This window comes from Zalophus californianus, chromosome 12, assembly GCF_009762305.2.
Source record: "Zalophus californianus isolate mZalCal1 chromosome 12, mZalCal1.pri.v2, whole genome shotgun sequence".
Taxonomy (NCBI): domain Eukaryota; kingdom Metazoa; phylum Chordata; class Mammalia; order Carnivora; family Otariidae; genus Zalophus; species Zalophus californianus.
The window spans coordinates 64,459,659-64,478,335 of record NC_045606.1 but is presented as its reverse complement, the minus strand read 5'-3'; the positions used below and the strand labels follow the sequence as shown (position 1 = coordinate 64,478,335).

Sequence of the window (18,677 nt, the reverse complement as noted above, 5' to 3'; positions counted from 1 at the left end):
GCATGTAGTTATTTGCTATCTATATATTCTTTGGGTAAGGTATTTGTTCAGATCTTTTGCCCATTTTTTAAATTGGGTTGTTTTCTTATTTCTGAGTTTTAAGAGTTCTTAGTATATTTTGCATACCAGACCTTTATCAGATACGAGTTTTGCAAAAATTTTCTCAGTCTTTTAATTTTCTTAATAGTGTCTTTTGCAGAACTGAGGTTTTTAATTTTAAGAATGTTCAATTTATTAGTTTTTTTCATGAGTCATGCTTCTGATTTTCTATCTAAAAACTCATTATCAAATAAGGTCATCTAGGTTTTCTCCTTACATTTTAGAAGTTTTATAATAAGTCTGCATTTTAAATTTAGGTCTAAGATCCATTTTTATTTAATTTTTCTTGGCAAGGTATAAGGTCTAGGTCTAGGTTCATCTTTTGTGGATGGATGTCCAAGTCTTCCAGCCCATTTCTTGAGAAGACTATCATTTCTCCATTGAATTACCTTTGCTCCTTTGTCAAAAGTTTAGTTGCTTGTAATTGTGTGGCTTTGTTTCCGGGCTTTCTGTTTTATTGCAGTGTTTAATTTGTCTATTATTTTTCCAATACTATGCTGTCTTGATTACTGCTGCTTTTTGGTAAGTCTTAAAGTCAGCTAGTGTCTAGCTTTTTTAGAGTTTTCTTTTTGTCTTTGGTTTCAAGCAGTTTTTACTATGATATGCCTAAGTGTGGTCAAGTTTTTGTTTGTTTTAATTTATCCCTTGTTGGGGATTTGTAATATTTTATGAATCAATGTTTTATTTCTTCTGTAAATGTTGGGAACTTCTCAGATATAATCTCTTTAAATATAGTTTTTATTTCATTCCTTCATCCCTTTCTGACATATACAGTATAATATATTAGACCTTTACACTGTATGTTCTGTATCTATTATGTTCTTTTACATATTTTTCATCTCTTTAACATTTTATAGTTTTTTCTAAATGTTTTCTTCTGACCTATCTTCCAATTTATCATTTCTTTGGTTGGTTGTATTTAACTTGCTTTTAAATCCATCTTTGACTTCTCAATAGTGATTATTGTAATATTTAGTTATACATTTCACTTTCTATTATGGCTTCCAATACTCTTCTGGAATTTTCAGTATTAGATGTTATTTCCTTGCACATATCAAAAGGAAAGTCTATGTCTGATGTGCCAAACATGTTTTTCAGTAGTTTGCAAGCAAAGATTGGTTTTTACATTTTTAAAGTGTTTAAAAAAATAGAAGAAGAATATACAGCAGAGATTGTATGTGGCCCACAGAGCATAACACATTTACTATCTTTTTACTTAAAAAATCTACTGACCCATGAAGTAGATTCTATATGGATCTGTTTCTATTGTCATAGTAATAATGTCTTATCTCCTGTATCTGGTTAGTTTTGATGTGGTGTTGGATATTGTACATGAACAATTACAGAGTTAATTTGGGACTGTGTTGATATTAACTTCTTCCAGAGAAGATTAAAAGTTGCTTCTGGTAGGCAAATAAAGATACTAACAATCTTGAATCACCCACATTCAGCAAGAGAATGAGCTAATGCAGAGGTGGTCTTTAGTCTCTCTGAGGGCTGCTTAATTTCTGGTTCTCTCATATTATAGCCCAAGCCAAAGCTTGGGGACTTAGCAGAGATCACATTCTTGGTGTGCCCTGAGTAAGGAGTCCATCGAAATCTCTCAACTGCCTCTATTAGAATCTGCTTCTATTGGAATTGGCAGATGCTTCTGGCATAAAAGCAACTTAAAATGTCACGCTCATCACTGTAGATTTTCATCTCTTCTCTGGTTTTAACTTCCTAATTCTTTTTTGCTTTGTTAGTAATCTGTGGCTTTCATACAGGCTTTGAAATATTTTTTCTAGCTATTCTAGTTCTTAATGATAAGGTTGGTTCAAATTATTTTGATTGTTATTATTGGAAATAAATTCCACTCTTATATTTACTTATGAATAGTGAAGTGTTTGCTTTTGACTTTTTTTCATGTTTGCTTTTTTAATATTTTTATTTCAGATAGCTTCATTATTTCCCATGTATGTTGTGGGGTACATTGAGCCAAACAAATTTCAGAAGATCATTTATATGAACATGGTAACATTTTTAATATTCATAAGTTAAATATTAAAACAAGATTTCAGGATTTAGAAAACAGAACTGACTCTTTTTTGGGGTACCTACTTGCAAGTAGTATTTAATTAATATATATGATGTTGATATTATCCAGAAGGAAAGATTACATTATTATATATCTATATCTATAATATTCAGATCTATAATAGATGTTTTATGTTCTGTGAAACTTTTAAAAATTTTATGTTTTATTTATTATTGTCACTACTTTTGAAATTGCTTTTTCTCCCCAAGACCTGAGACTTTTAGCACTTTGCATTAATGTGACACTGTAAATTTTGTGCTTTTGAATTTTTTAAATCTTGGTTTCCAAACACATACATAGACTTTAGATAAGAAAACAAAGCTTCGTTAGTGATGGAAATCTTCAAGTAGTCCAACAAAATAAGATTAGAAAATTAATACTTATGACTAAGTCTTTCTTATTATTACTGAATCAATAGAAACAATAGTGCTTTTTTTCTGTTTTCTTTATATCAAGTATCAGAGAAATAAGATTAAATTCTGCTGTATATAAGTTATGGTGTTGAAAAACTTCGAACTTAACTGTGTATTGAAATTCTGTTATCATTTGGCCAGGATCTATTTATTAATCTTATTTATGCATATGAAGTTTATATTAGAAATGACTATGCCTGTAGACAAAGTATGCATTACGCTATATATCTAATAACAATAAAACATGTTTCCTTTCTTCACTTTGCAGGTTTCAGTTCTCCTTTGTTTTGTGTTGATGTTTGGAAATCCAATGTATTTATCTTCTTATTATTCTTCATCTTTGTTAATGACTTTGGTAAGTGTTTGCTAAGCTCATGAAGATTTTTTTTTTTTTTTTACCTGTCAAATAGTAGGTTTACCCATGTAATATAAGTTTAGGAGAATAAATGGTGCCCTTCCCTGATAATTGCTCATGTGAAAAACTTTCCCCAAATAATGCTTTTTTTTCTCTCTCATTCTTGAAAAATGAATACAATACAAAGTTTATCTCTTTAAAGTAATGTCCAGGTAAATATTTTAAAAAACAATCATAAGGTAATGAGACTTACTTTAAAACTATGCCATAATTAATAATAAAAATTATTTATTTCCTTCTACATCATTTCAGTACACTAAATAGTTATTGCAATGACATTACCATTTTCCAAAACATTTTTGGAATGTCTCTGAAATGCTTTCACAGACTGTGGCACATTTTTTGAATATCCTCATTGGTGGCAAATCTTCATCTTTCAAGGGTGGATTTAATTTTTGGAAATGACCAAAGACTTGTGAACAAGGTGGGTGATTAGATCTTGGGTGATCTAGATCTTGATCAAAATATGGTATGACAATAATTAGATTGATTTTCTTGACCATAACTAAATTATCTCTCAAGGCAGTTTGGAAAGAGGAGTTTCAAACTGTTCTGAGCAATGGCAACATGATTAGAATAATGTATAGTCTCCTCATGTGACTTTCATGGGATAATACTCATTTGGATATGTATTTGGAATGGTGGCTCAGTAAAATTGTTTTATTACTTTATAGTCACACTTCTAATATTCACAAGCCAGAACATGGAGTGTTTTCCTCCACTGGAATGTTTCTGGGATATTCTCTTTCCACAATGATCAGAGATGATATGAACCACAGTAATACCAAAATATGGCACTTTTTCATGTATGGTACATTGATCGACTCTTGAGATTATCCCTATATTTTAACATTTTTCTCCCCAAACTTTTCTCTTTGGTCTCATAGTAAGTAATCCCTCCTTTTTCTTTTTCCCCCAAAACATTTTCAGCATTTTATCAGACTTTGTTAGCAAAGTAGAGGACTTGCAATCATCTACCTCTTTTTATGAAAACATTTTATTTTGAAATATAGCACACATATAGAACACTGCACAAAACAAATGTTTTGTATACTTAGTACCCTATTACTAGTAAGTACTGATAAATGAACTGTTATTTGACATACATTCTTAAACTACCATCAAGTCAAAATGAGAACTTTTCTAACCATTCTAGAAGCCCTCTATGTGCCCTGCCCCAATTATAAATCCCCTGCACTGGCATAAAGCAGAAATAACTATCTGGACTATGGTAATTTCTCCTAGCTTTCCTTTATAGTTTCATCACTTAAGTTTCTATTTTTATCTACAGATTTCCCGTATATCTTCCTGGTGTTATTTCCAAGAAATTTATTTTTTAAGAATTCAGGTCATTGAACATGTGAGGGTTCTGTGTTCTAGATTTTGCTCTTTGAATCCTCATGGTGTAGCTTTATGTCTTCCTTTGCATTCTTTATTTATAATACAATTGATCTTTGAACAGTACAGGGAGGGGGTTAGGGACATTACACTCCCATGCTGTTGAAAATCCACTTATAATTTTTGATTGCCCTAAAACTTCTGATAACTAACATTGACAGAAGCCTTGTTGATAACATAAAAATTGACTAACAGTGTATTTTGCATATTACATGTATTATGTACTGTATTCTTAAAGTAACCACTAGAGGAAAGAGAATGTTATTAAGGAATTCATAAGGAAGAGAAAATACATTTACAGTACTGTATTTATCAAAAAAAAATCCATGTATAAGTTGATCTATGCAGTTCAAAACCATGTTGTTCAAGGGTCAACTGTATATTAATAATTGGACCTAAAACTTATACAGGTTTGATCCCTTGGCAAGTCTATAGTATTGTTCTTTCAACAGGAGGCACATAATATCTGGTGCCTCTCTTTTTATGATGGCAGCCATCAGTGCTTAGTGCCAGATCCATTCATTAAATAGGAATTACAAAATGGTGATATATCAATCCTTCACTTACAATTCATATAGGAAAATAAAGTACATGTCTAAATAAAGAAGTTGGGAGGAGGTAGAAAAATATTTGAAATGATGGCCAAAAATTTTCCAAATTTGATGAAAATTATTAACCAAGATATGAAGACTTTTATTGAATTCCTGTACAAGAAACTAAGAGAAAGCTATAATAAGGCACATTATGATCAAATTGCTCAAAATTAGTGATAAAGAGAAAATCCTAAGAACAACCAGAGAAATAAGACATATTAAATATCGAACAGAGGGTAAGGTAAGGATTTTTCATAAGAAAAAATGCAAGCAATAATACAGTCAAACAACATCTTTATAAAATAGGGGCGCCTGGGTGGCTCAGTCATTAAGCGTCTGCCTTCGGCTCAGGTCATGATCCCAGGGTCCTGGGATCGAGCCCCACATCGGGCTCCCTGCTCAGTGGGAAGCTGCTTCTCCCTCTCCCACTCCCCCTACTTGTGTTCCCTCTCTCACTGTGTCTCTCTCTGTCAAATAAATAGATGAATCTTTTAAAAAAGAAAAAATATGGTGCATCTACAGTTCTATACCCAGCAAACATATCTTTCAAAAATGAAGGCAAAATTAAGACTTTATGACCAGCACATTTTCATTAAAATAAATGTTAAAGGAGGTCCTTCAGATGGAAGGAATAAAATATTAGATGTCATTCTGGTTCTACACAAGTGAAGGGCACTGAAAATGAAAGATAAAGGTAAATATGTAAGGTTTTCCTGCCATTTTTAACAACATGGATGGCCCTTGAGGGCATCATGCTATGTAAAATAAGAAAGACAAATACTATCTTTCCATTTGTGTCTTTAGTTTCTTTCAGCAGTGTTTGGTAGTTCATTGTATTAAGTCTTTAATGATTTGAAAGACTTAATTTATTATTAATACTTTATTCTTTTTGAGGCTATTCTAAATGGGAGTGTTTTCTTAGTTTCCTTTTCAGAGTGTTGTTAGTGTGTAGAAATGCAGCATATTTTTGTATGTTGATTTTGTATCCTGTTACTTTACAGAATTTTTAAATTTTAACTGTGTGTGTAATCTTTAGTGTTTTTACATAGAAGATCACATTATCTGCAAACAAATAATTTCACATCTTCCTTTACATTTTTTATGCCTTTTATTTATTTTTCTTAGTTGCTGTAGCTAGGACTTCTAGTGCTATATGAATAGAAATCATGAAAGTTGGCATCCTTGCCTTGTTCCTCATCTTAGAGTAAAGGCTTACACTTTTTCACCATTTAGTATGATGTTAACTGTGGGATTTTCAAATATTACCCTTAATATGTTAAGGTAATTTCCCTCTATTCCTACTTTGTTGAGAGTTTTTATCATGATAGGATGTTGAATTTTATCAAATGCTTTCCTGCATCTATTGAGATGATCTTGTGATTTTCAATTCCTCATTCTGTTAATGTAGCATGTTACATTAATTGATTTGCATATGTTGAACCATCCTAGTTGTGAGATAAATCTCACTTAATCATGGTGTATGATCCTTTTAATGTGTGCTGTTAAATCTGGTTTGCTTGTATTTTGTTAAGAATTTTTACATTTATGTTCATCAGGGCTATAGTCTATAGGTTAGTTTTCTTGTAGTATCCTTGTCTGGCTTTGGTATCAGGGTCATGCTGGCCTCATGAAATATGTTTGGAAATGTTCTCTCCTCCTAAGTTTTTTGGAACACTTTGAGAAGGGGCGACATTAATTTTTCTTTAAATGTCTGGTAGAGTTCACCAGCAAAGCCATCTGGTCCTGGTCTTCTCTTTGTTGGGAGTTTTTTTGATGATTTGTTCAATCTCCTTACTAGTTATATATATGGTCAGAGTATCTGTTTCTTTATGATTCTGTCTTGGTAGGTTGTATGCTTCTTGGAGTCTGTCTTCTATGTAATCCAGTTTTTAGCATCTAGTTATTCGTAATAGTCTCTTATAATCTATTTTGTTTGGGTTTAGTTGTTTCAGATGGGAGAGTATGTGTGGTTCCTTTTATATTAACTTGACCAGAAGCAGAAATTCCATTCTGATTGATTTTAATAATTTATTTTTGAGGTGAAATATTATGTTTCTAAGAATAAGAAATATACAAAAAGTTATATTTAGAAAATGTTACTCTCTCCCATTTCTTCTTACTCCATTCTCTCTATCCTTTTTACCTTGCTACATTTCTTGTAAGATATCTCATTGGTTTTCTGGTTTGCCCATTTAGTTTTTTTTTTTTTTTGACTAATAAATATTGCATATTTTTAAAATTGTATCTCCTCTTATTTACATGAAAGGTAGCATACTATAGGTAGTTTTCTGCACTTTGGTTTTTCTTTTTTTTTTTAAGATTTTATTTATTTATTTATTTGACAGAGAGAGAGAGCACAAGCAGTTGGAGTAGCAGGTAGAGGGAAAAGGAGAAACAGGCTCCCCGCTGAGCAAGGAGCCCAATGTGGGTCTCGATCCCAGGACCCTGGGATCATGACCTGAGCCGAAGGCAGTTGCTTAACCAACTGAGCCACCCAGGTGGCCCTGCACTTTGGTTTATCAGCCTATTGTAGATATCTTGTAACAACCTATCCTGGATATCATTCCATATAATTTCATAGAGATCTTCTTCATTCTTTTTATAGTTTCATAACACTGCACTGTGCATTTTCCATAGGTAATTCAACTACTGTCCCATGTCTGGGCATCTAGGTTGTTTCTATATTTTGTATTTACAGTGTTGCTGTGTATAATCTGGTACATTTATATTTTCCTATTGCTGGAATTTCAGGAATCCTGGCTCACCTTGCACTAACTAATGTTGCAAAATTCCACTCAAAATCTAAGTAATACACAGACCTAAGATTTCAGTTTCTCATAGGAAGCTTTTTTTTTTTACCCCAAACTTGAGAACAAACAAATACCTTACCACCTTCTAGTAATGGTAGGAGGAGTATTCCTAGTAATTGAGTGTCTGTCAGTTCAGGCTGCTATAGTAAAAATACTATAGACTGGATAGCTTACACAGAAATTTATTTTTCACAATTCTAGAGGCTGGGAAGTCCATGATCAGGGTGCCAGCCAATTTGGTTCTTGGTGAGGGCTCTTTTCTTGATTTGCAGACAGTTACCTTCACTATATCCTTACATAGTGAAGAGAGAGACAGCTCTCCCATATCTCTTCTTATAACAGCACAAGTCCCATTGATGAGGGCTCCACCCTCATGGTTTAATTACCTCCCAAAGGTTTCACCTTCCCATATGTCACATTGAGGATTAGAATTTCAACACATATGTTTGGTGGGGAACATAAACATTTAGTTGATAGCACTGAAGGGTATGGTTTTGGAGGACCCCAGCTTTATGCCTATCTCAAGTCCACTTTCTTACCTTCCATAGTCCCAAGCCCTTTTCTACTTTTGATGCAAGCCCATAGTTAAAACTTTATTCTGTAGTTCTCCTTTAAGACTGCCCTAGATTCTCTCCTAATTGTTTCAGTTTTTTAAAGTCATCTGCTTTTCTCTGGCACCTGGAAAATTCATTTTCTTTCTTATAAGTTCACTTAGACATATTTTAAACATTTTTAAATATTTTATTTAGGGATTCAGAGAGGAAGGGTTTTCATGTTAATTTAGACCACTGATTTTGCTGGGTGACTTACATATACCCTTGCATGCACACACCTCCCACATACCATCCACACCCTCAGAGGAGTGGCCTGCACTAGACATCCCAAGTAACTCAGTGAGGAATTAACTTGATTCTAGAAGCAACTTTTTGGCACACAAAGCATTTAGCTCTCACTACAAGGAAATTTGCCAGGTCCAAATTTTGAAAAATCAACAATTAAGGAAAATGGGTGGTTACAGCCAAGATGGAAGTGGGTGACAGTGTAATTTTTGAAGTGTATCATTCATATAAAATGTCAATTTTATTTAATTGTTTCATTTTATATCATGTGCATTTTAGGTGATAATTCTAAAGAGAAATAAAATTCAAAGATTGGCAGTGTCTGAACTCAACTTTTGGGTAAGTTTCAACATTTTTAACCATTTCTTCACACTCTTTATTTCTATAAACTGAATACAGACAATATACTTTAAAAATTGAATGACTTATGGTCAATAAATCTTATCAATACCTACTCACATAGGGTGAGAAATAGCCCTTAGCAACATCTACAAGTTATTACCAAGAAATGAGTTCATTTATTTCAGCACTCTGCTCACGACTCTCTTTACTTCTCATCTTGCTGTACCCTTACTGCCTTGCTTTCTAAATTTTGAGTTTCTCTCTTTGGATTTACTAACCTTCTCCTCAAAATAACTCAGTCTGTAGTCCTGACCCCACTTTCCCTTTTTCTTTTCTCTACATCTGTCATCTATCTGTTCTTCTGCTTCCCACTTTAGACTATTATTTTTGTCTCTGTACCATTTCCCTACAGTTTCCCAGCCCCTTATTTCATCTCAGCCACTACGTAATCTATTTGACTTCTTCCCAAATATGCAAACGGATGGCCCATGTTACCTCTATATTTGTGTGTTTTGTTTCCAAGTTAAATAAGTGTATTATTAGATAGGCACTGCAATTACTAATTCTCATAATATTGGATAGATGACATTCCTTGTTTTTCTCTTGGTCTTTAATGTAGATGTATACCTGTTAAAAAATAAAACCTATATTGAAGAGCTATGTGATTACATATGATATATTAATAGGGTAAAACTGAGAAGTTATGGTAAGATCAGGTAGATTTCTATTCAGAATGCAAAAGAAGGAAATGGACAGAGTTGCCAGTTACTCACTGCTGGAGGCTTTTTCCCATCCCTAATGATGAAAATATAGGGATATTTGGGTACTTGAATTATTAGATGACATGCCCTTCTAATACATGATCTATTTACTTCAGAAAAATTGGCAATTTTTAAAAGATTAAACCAAGAAATCAATGGAGAATTCAAAGATCTTCATTTAATAACTGAACTCAAAAGAAAGTCAGAATTTCCATTACAAACTATTGAAAAATGGAAACAAATAGAACAGTGTCCATGGACATTTAGGGAATTGTGTCAGAGCTGCACTAAGAAGATGTATTAAGTATTGTCTTAAGTATTTACAATTCAGACTGGAAAGAGTAAAAAAATCAAGCTTTCAACTCAAGAATTTCAAAGAAACAAAAATCCAAGGAGAAAAAAGTTGAGATATAATTAATGTTCCGCTTACATTTATATTTTGAAGTTGATATAATTGATATTGTCAGTCTTGTGCAAAAGGGAGAAACAAATCATGTTAGTCATCTAGACAATGCAAAGGATATTTTGCCTTTTTATGGCTTTTTTTTTCATAAAAGAAAGGAAAAGCAAAGATGTTTTGTGAACTAACACTTTTTTTTATAACCCCCTCCCCCAAACCTTTTTTAATCCAAGTAATTCTTTCATGTCTGTGGAATAAAAATTATATTGCGTATCTTACTCTGTATGGTATTTAGAAACCAAAGATCTGAGTGCTGAGTGTTCTCATTGCTACCACAGTGTCCTTGCTTCTAGACCCATACATTTAGATACATATACACACATACATCTAAATATTTGTCTCATTGAAAGTCCACAAGGAGAGGTAAAAGAGAGTGGGGCTGAAAAAATGTTGAATAAGTAATGGCTGAAGACTTCCCAAATTTGGTAAAAGACATAAATCTACAGAGTCAAGAAACTGAGTGAATCCCAAGTAGGATAAACCCAACAAAATCCATGCCAGGACACATCATAAATAAATTTCTGAAAACTAAAAACAAAAAAAAAATCTTAAAATCAGGCAGAGAGAAATAATGTGTTACCTATAAGGCAAAACTGATTTGGATTATGGTAACCTTCTCATCTGAAACTGTGGAGCCAGAAGAAGATTGCATCACGTTTGTCAAACGCTGAAAGAATTGTCAACCACAAATTACACGTCCAGTGAAAGTGTCTTTTAGGAGTGTAGGGGAAATAAAAGACATTCTCAGATGAAAGAAAACTAAAAAAATTTGTTGCTAGCAGAGCAACCCTTAAAGAATAGTTAATGGAAGTTCTTGAGCAGAAGGTAGATGACCAGAAGAAATCTTAGAACATTAGGAAGAAATAAAAAACAAAATAAAGGTTACATAAAGAAGTAAATATAATAAACTCTTCTTGAGTATTTCCTTTCATGTGTTTTCTCTTGGTTTATTTTGTTACTCTGTAGCTAGATGTTTGAATCAAATTTGAACTTTTCTCTCATTTTTATTGATATGAGTTCTTAAGGCCATGGATTTTCTTCTGATCATTGTTTAAATGACTTTCTTCATTTCTAATATGTACTTTTCATTATCATATTTTAAAAAACTTTGTTTCTCTTTCACTTAAGACTTGTTTAATAGAAACTTTAGGGCTTCTAATTTCCAAGAGGAAGGGCTTTTTGGTTTTCTGACTTTGTTATTCATTTCTAGTTTTATTACCTCATGATGACAGAGGGTTGTTTGTAATATTTTTAGTTTATGTAACTCCTAGATGCTTTCTCTCTGACCTAATGATCATTTTTTTTCAGTGAGTATTTTATGTTTGCTTGAGATGAAAGTGTATCCTTTATTAATGGGACATGTTTTGATAAATTTATCAACAAGATTTATTTTCAACTGTTCTGGTCTTTTATAGCTATATGTATTATTTGCCCACTGACCTATCTTGTATTGAAAAAGTATATTTAAGTCTTTAGGTATTAGTGTGTTTCTATTTCTCCTTGTATGTCTAGTAACTTCTGCTTTATAAAGATGGTTGCAGTGCATAGATGTTCATACTTACTATATTTTCTTCATGAATTGTATCTCTTAATGTCAAAATATGTTTAATATCTAATGTTTGTTGGTGTGAACCTTAGTGATGACAGGATTATAAACTATGACTCCTTATTTGCTTTGGTCACTCTTGTCTTTGTCACCTTTTTGAATCTGTTTCAATACCTCTTCTCTGCACAGCACATGGCAGGTCTTGCTTTGTGAGAATTTAAAGACTTTTATTAATGTCATAAATGTTATGTATATTTTTATTGTATTTACTCTTTCTCTACATATTTCATTACATGGTTCTCTTTTATTTTTAACTTTCTTTCTATATTCAGGAAGGTTGTTTCCTCAATTATTTCATGCTTGAAACTGGTTTTCTATAATCTTTATACCTGAATGACAGATGGGCTAGATCTAAAGTTCCTGGTTCCCACTTTCTCGAGTGTCTTGAAAATTCTTCTACACCGTTGATGTGCTTTTATGTTTCTTTTAACATGTATGATACAAACCAGATTCTCTTGCCCTTCTAAATTATGTGGCCTTTGTGCCTAGAATTGTTAAGGAATTTTTCTTCATTTTTAAGTTTTACTAGGCTATGTCTTGAGGTAATTTACCATACTGGTCAGTTTCCTCAGTACATGGTAAGTCCTTTCCAAATGTAAATTCAGGTCTTTTATGTCTAGGAAGTTTTCTTGGATTGTAGTTTTTCTTTTTCAGGCACTCTAATTATAAATATGTTGCCTGTCTTCTGTTTCTACCACTTTCTCTGATTCTTTAACTACCTTCTTTAATCTCATTTTTATTCTTCTGGGGTTTTTGTTGTTGTTGTTTCTGTCTTCAGTGCTCTTTTGAATTTTTATTTGAATTTCTTCTCCTTTAGTTACCTTGAGATTATCTTCATTTTTCAATGGTTTTCTCCTTTTCTTTAATTTATTTTCTGTATTTAACAAGCACTCTCAATCTTTTTTCTGGTTTTGTCCATTTCTGGTCTTAGTTTTAATTTTTTTTTGGTGTTTTTTAATCTCTGAATGCTTATTTGAGCTTACTTAATTCAACTTTTACTTCTGCATTGTAGGTTTTTTCTGCTTTGTGAGATTTTTATTCATTAGAGCAGAGATCATCAGCCGAAATGTTTGACTCATTTATTTTAACTTATAGAAGATATATTGTAGGTATTATAGACATCTTTCATCTAATTATTTTGTGGTTAGAGCAGATGTTTTCTAATCCAGGTGCAACCTTTTGTCAATGTAACAAGATGTGGTTTTATCAATTAATAATAATTTCCTTCATTCATCTTTCGGTGACAGTAAGTAGTAATTGTTTGTTTTTTGTTTGGTCCTCATTTATTTTTCTGGATACTTAATTTTTCTTTCTTATTTCCTTTTCCACACATTCTCCTAGAGAGTTTCTCTCTTTTTTCTTTTCTCTTCCTCTCTTTCCAGAAGTAATACCTTTTGGGGATCAGAATTTTTTATATTGAACCCTTGAAGTCCCTGCTCTATAGCCCATTCTCCAGTCTTCTCACACATAAGGTGGACTTTCTTTTTCTAGAGTTATTTCAGCTCAGTTTGGGACCCCTCATTTCCCTCTCCCCTCTTCCACATGGTTTTGAGACTCCCCACATTCTCTACAAAGGCTTAGATCAGGACTTGAGGTTTAACTTTGCTGTATGTGTTGTTTCTTTCTATTTACAGGTAACTTGAAGTTTGTACTGTTACCTGTTTTTTTATATTTGTGGTTGCATTGTTCTACTTGTTGGATAAGTATGGAGAGATTTGGATTTAGGCCACTATAATTTTCCTCAGGTTATCTAGAAGTCCACATTTGTGTTCTTTCTAATCAAGGTTAACCAAAAAAGAAATAAAATACAAACAGAAACCCCCATGTAAGTTTTAGTTTCTATTTCTCTCTTTAAAATGAAAGTTTAAGGGGCGCCTGGGTGGCTCAGTTGGTTAAGCGACTGCCTTCGGCTCAGGTCATGATCCTGGAGTCCTGGGATCGAGTCCCGCATCGGGCTCCCTGCTCAGCGGGGAGTCTGCTTCTCCCTCTGACCCTCTTCCCTCTCGTGCTTTCTCTCTCTCATTCTCTCTCTCTCAAATAAATAAATAAAAATCTTAAAAAAAAAAGATAAAGAACCAGAGGAAGAGATTTAAAAAAAAAATGAAAGTTTAAGTTTTCAATTTTCCTTTCTTGAAGAGGGATTTATATAATTTTATTTCCAAAAGAATGGTAGAAGAATTTTTTATAATTTAATTATACTTTTTGATAAAAGGACTTTTCAGCTAGGAAATAATATTTGGAAACAAGCATATAGCTCCTTTTTTCACAGAAATTGAAAAGAAATAACTTTTAAAAAATTCCTTTAAAATTTGTAGAACTCTAGTGTTATATATTTTATAACAGTGTCATCTCTTTCAGTTCTTTGCCTTTAAACAAAATTTTCTAAAGGAATATCCTTTTTTAGACTTCATCATTAATATTCTTTACATGATTAAAATTTTCCTGTACCATTTGTTGATATAATTGAATATTTTAACTGGGTAATTTTTAATTTTTATATTATAATTTTATTTTCTAGCTGATTCAAGTTTGTGCTTGGTTGTGTGGAACAATTATTTTGAAATTTCTGACATCTAAAATCTTAGGTGTTTCAGATCATGTAAGTACTTTCTAGTTAAAGCATAAAAATTCCTGCAAATATGTAGCTAGATGAAAACTTTGAAACCATCTATTTTTTAGAGATTAATTGCCTTCTTCAAAGTCCTAAGGGGTAATTATTGGCTGAGTCAATAATAAAACTGTGCAGTTCAATGATCTTTTCAATCCCCTAAGAAAAAACTGTCAATGAATGCTGACTTAGCCATCCAGGAAAAATACTAATAATATCTTAAGTAGTTTTATGTTTGTATTTCAGTTAAAATACAAATAGGGGCATCTGGTTGGCTCAGTCAGTAGAGTGTGCGACTCTTTTTGGGGTTGTGGGTTCAAGCCCCATGTTGGGTGTGTAAATTACTTTAAAATCTTAAAAAATATTTGTTTAAAATAATAAGTTATTTATTTATTGCAAGTGTTAATATATAAGCAGGCTGTGCTCAGCTTTGAAGTATAAAACTCACAATCTCAATGTAGTTTTATATATGTATAATTACAGACTAAAATTAAGATGTGACTTGATATTTTTAAAACTTGTAAAAGGGAATTGGGAGATGTTAAAAGTTCTCTATCTTTTCATCTTCTGGAAAATATATGGACCTATCCCTCATGTGTGGTGTGTGTTTGTTTTAAAGCCAATGTCTTACCGAATAGCCTTTGTCTAAGCAGAAGTCCCTACTTAGCTAATCAGTTCAGGGGAACAGAAAAAAGTGCAGGAATTTATTTTTGATTTTTGACACTTACTGTTTGGATAGAAGTGCACATGAATGTATCATACAATAACCTACTCTGAAATGTACTTCATGTAGGACTATCCGATTGGGACCCTGTCTAATGCTGAAATTTCTTCACCTTTAACAAGGGATTATGATACTCTCTGAAAGGTCAAGTGCTTTCACTCTCCAGGAGAATTAAGCTTACATACATGTGGAGGTTAAATAAAATTACAAAATGTAAGGATTTATTCACCATTTATTGCTAGCTCTGCATGGTGATTCCTTAGGTTTATTTGTTGCTGTTGTTCTCTGGTATGTCTGACACATTTTCCTTTTTTCTTTCCCTTTTTGTTCTTAACTTTGCATTCTGTAGGGGCTGTACATTTTACGGTAAACTTTATTGAAGTCTTCTAAGTCATTTATTTATCTGTTAATTTGGTCTGTGCTTTTCTTTTCTGCCTTGCTTCACATTGTCACCCAATTGATTACAAATCTTACACACACACACACACACACACACACACACACACACACCCCTTTGATGTACTCTTAGGTGACTTCCTATATGTAACAGTTATGAGAAAGACTTGAAATGAAAGTGGTTTGGTTAAATTATTATCAATCATCAGGCCTCGTCCAAATTAGAAAAATAAAGTCTAAATTATCCTTGCTACTGGTAGATAAGGGGAACCGTAAATAAATGAAAACCAGAGGCAGTTGTTAGGTTTGATATAAAATAATTTTTGTTCCTGCAAAATAATTTGAATTAAGGTTTACATACCAAATATTTTCTTTTTTTGGCCTTCTGAGAATGCAGTGGAAAAATAACTATCTCACTGACATTAGGTAGTAAATATTCAGTAGAAAATAAGTGTTCTACATTGAGTTTTGTTGGTGCTACTTATTTCAAAGGCCTTGGAGATCAAGTAACTAAACCAAAGTAGTGTGCGTAGTTGTAATTCTTATGATGAGTAGCTCTTATGTTTAATGGCTTGAATGTATGTCTGAAAAATTCAACAAGCAACAAAAATTGGAATCTGTGTATGAGGCTTTGTGAAAATGACAACATATAGAAAATTTATTCATGATTTGCAATGTGTAGTGAAAGGGTTAACATGAGACTATTTCCTTCTTAATAAATGATGATTATAAAATCTCATGATTAACTGCATGGTGGTTTCTGCCCAGTGAGTGTTGATTTTAGCTCACTCTTTATATTATCATCTTTATTTTTTCTGACCTCTTTCTTCTTTTCTTTTGATATTTCTCTTTGTTTTCAGTTTTCTTCATAATTCAGTGAATAGCAATGTATAGCTCACTGATTTTTCTTTAAATTTTCTTTGAGGGGCATCTATGTACCTTGGATTATCTCCTTTGTAGACTTTACTAATATAACCAATTATTATTAACCATAATTCTTAGTGTAATTTTAATTTGTTTTACTTTATTGTCTTCCCAGATTCGCCTGAGTGACCTTATAGCAGCCAGAATCCTAAGGTATACAGATTTTGATACCTTAATTTACACCTGTGCTCCTGAATTTGACTTCATGGAAAAAGCGGTATGAATATTTTTTTTTTTTTTCGTTCTCTACAGGTATGATGGTTTTTTGCTCTTGAGTTTTCCTTTTAATCTGAAACTCACAATTTTTGTTCAGAGACCCCCAACTTTATCATTTTTTTACTATAACTTTTATTAGTCATACAGCATTCCTCACCTGTTTTTTTATGTGTAAAATCAATAAACAGTGACCTCTATCTTAAAGAGTTATTGATGATGATTAAATGAGATAATCCAGGAACAGTGCTGAAAATACTATTTGATCCACAGTGAATTACTGTTATTACAATTCAATTACTTTTATTTTTTTTTAAAGATTTTTTAATTTATTCATTTGAGAGAACAGAGCGAGCCAGAGCATGTGCAGGGGGCAGGTCAGAGGGAGAGGGAGAAACAGACTCTCACTGAGCGTGGAGCCCATGTGGGGCTTGATCCCAGGACTCTGGGATCATGACTGGAGCTGAAGGCAGACGCTTAACTAACTGAACCACCCAGGTGCCCCATACAGTTCAATTACTTTTAATAATCTAGGTCACTTAGAGGTATGGGACTGCTCAGGAAAAATAAATCCAAATTCTTGTTTTGGTTTTCAGAAACTTTAGTTTTATTTCACTTAACACTCCAAATGTTGTAAAAAATTTTAACAAGATGTTGCCAAGAAAGGTATACTACTACTAAGCATACGTTATTCTCTTATCTATCCAACCAGTCATACGTTCACTCAAAAACTATTATGACTACTATTTATTTATCTGTGAGGCAGTTTGCTGTAGGACTGGCTACAAAGAGGAAAATGTCTCTGTTCCTGCCTTCAGAAGTACTTAATTTAGTGACATGCTAAATCACTCCAACCACAATAATGGGTCTTGAGAATTATTTAGCTGCTGATGCCGTTTTATTGCTTACTCATATTTACAGTAATTACATTGACTGGGTTTCTTCCTTGTTTTTTCTAGTTTCACCAAGGAAAATAATGGAATTTTGCAGCCCAGGAAATGATAATGTAGGGTCTGGGGTTCAGTAAACATAAAATTTAAGAATTAATACTATGTAAATAACAGAAAGATAAAACCAAAAGAAAGGAAAAAATAATAAACATAACTTATTTTTGGTTTAATGGCTTTTACTGTTAAAATCTTTGGTACATGTGTATAACTTTTTATAATTTTCATTCTTGTATTAGAAGATGAAGGTTGATAAATATATATAATCTTAATGACAAAAACATTTTTACCTTTAAGAAATTTCATTGTGATAGTCAATTTGACATAGATTTTTACTCATTTAATGTAAAATTTAATAATAAATGGCTATTGAAATAATTTGCTTTATTTCAGACTCCATTGAGATACACGAAGACATTATTGCTTCCAGTTGTTATGATGATTACTTATTTTATCTTTAAAAAGGTATTTTAAAAATATTTTATCATTTGCTTTTGGGTTCAAGATAAGGACTAAAGTGGATTAATGCTAATAGCTCGGAATTCCATTTTATTTTTAGGATGATCCCATACCCCCTAAAAAAAATTTCTTATTCAGATCTCTCTTTATTTAGTATTACATGGGTTTTTTAGAAAGCCTCAGCAGAAAGGATATTCTTTATTCTTTCCAAAGAAATTTATCAGTTACCCGCTATGTACCATGAACTACATTCACAGTGTTAGTCCACTGGGGCAAATAAAACAGGCCTGCTCCTATCTTGGAACTTACAGTCTCAGTGGGTGTGCAGGGGAATTAAGCAAATAATCACACAAACGACTAAAGAATTAAAATTGTCATAGGTGTTGTGAAAGGAAAACAACAGTTCGATATCTTCTAAATATAAAGGACATTCGAGGAAGTCTTGATCCATTTTAAGACATGCACAGGAGAAATCTGTATAGATATTCTTTAAAACATTGTCTATATATTCACTATTTTCTCAATGAAAGAAAGTATTATTACGAGAGAAAGAATAACGTTCTAAAATACCTCTGGCAGGTTTTCTTGGTCTG

General features: G+C 32.4%; 1 protein-coding gene across 3 annotated transcripts in view; it reads left to right on the top strand.

Annotated features, from left to right (window-relative positions):
- Window positions 1-18,677, top strand: part of DPY19L2 (dpy-19 like 2) — a 91,718-nt gene that overhangs the window by 41,251 nt on the left and 31,790 nt on the right. For all 3 annotated transcript variants that reach the window (XM_027575070.2, XM_027575071.2, XM_027575068.2), the window contains exons 10-15: window positions 2,035-2,112; window positions 2,858-2,944; window positions 8,924-8,983; window positions 14,332-14,412; window positions 16,581-16,682; window positions 18,019-18,090. In XM_027575070.2, coding sequence (XP_027430871.1) covers window positions 2,035-2,112; window positions 2,858-2,944; window positions 8,924-8,983; window positions 14,332-14,412; window positions 16,581-16,682; window positions 18,019-18,090 — 480 coding nt within the window. The remainder of the gene's footprint in view (window positions 1-2,034; window positions 2,113-2,857; window positions 2,945-8,923; window positions 8,984-14,331; window positions 14,413-16,580; window positions 16,683-18,018; window positions 18,091-18,677) is intronic.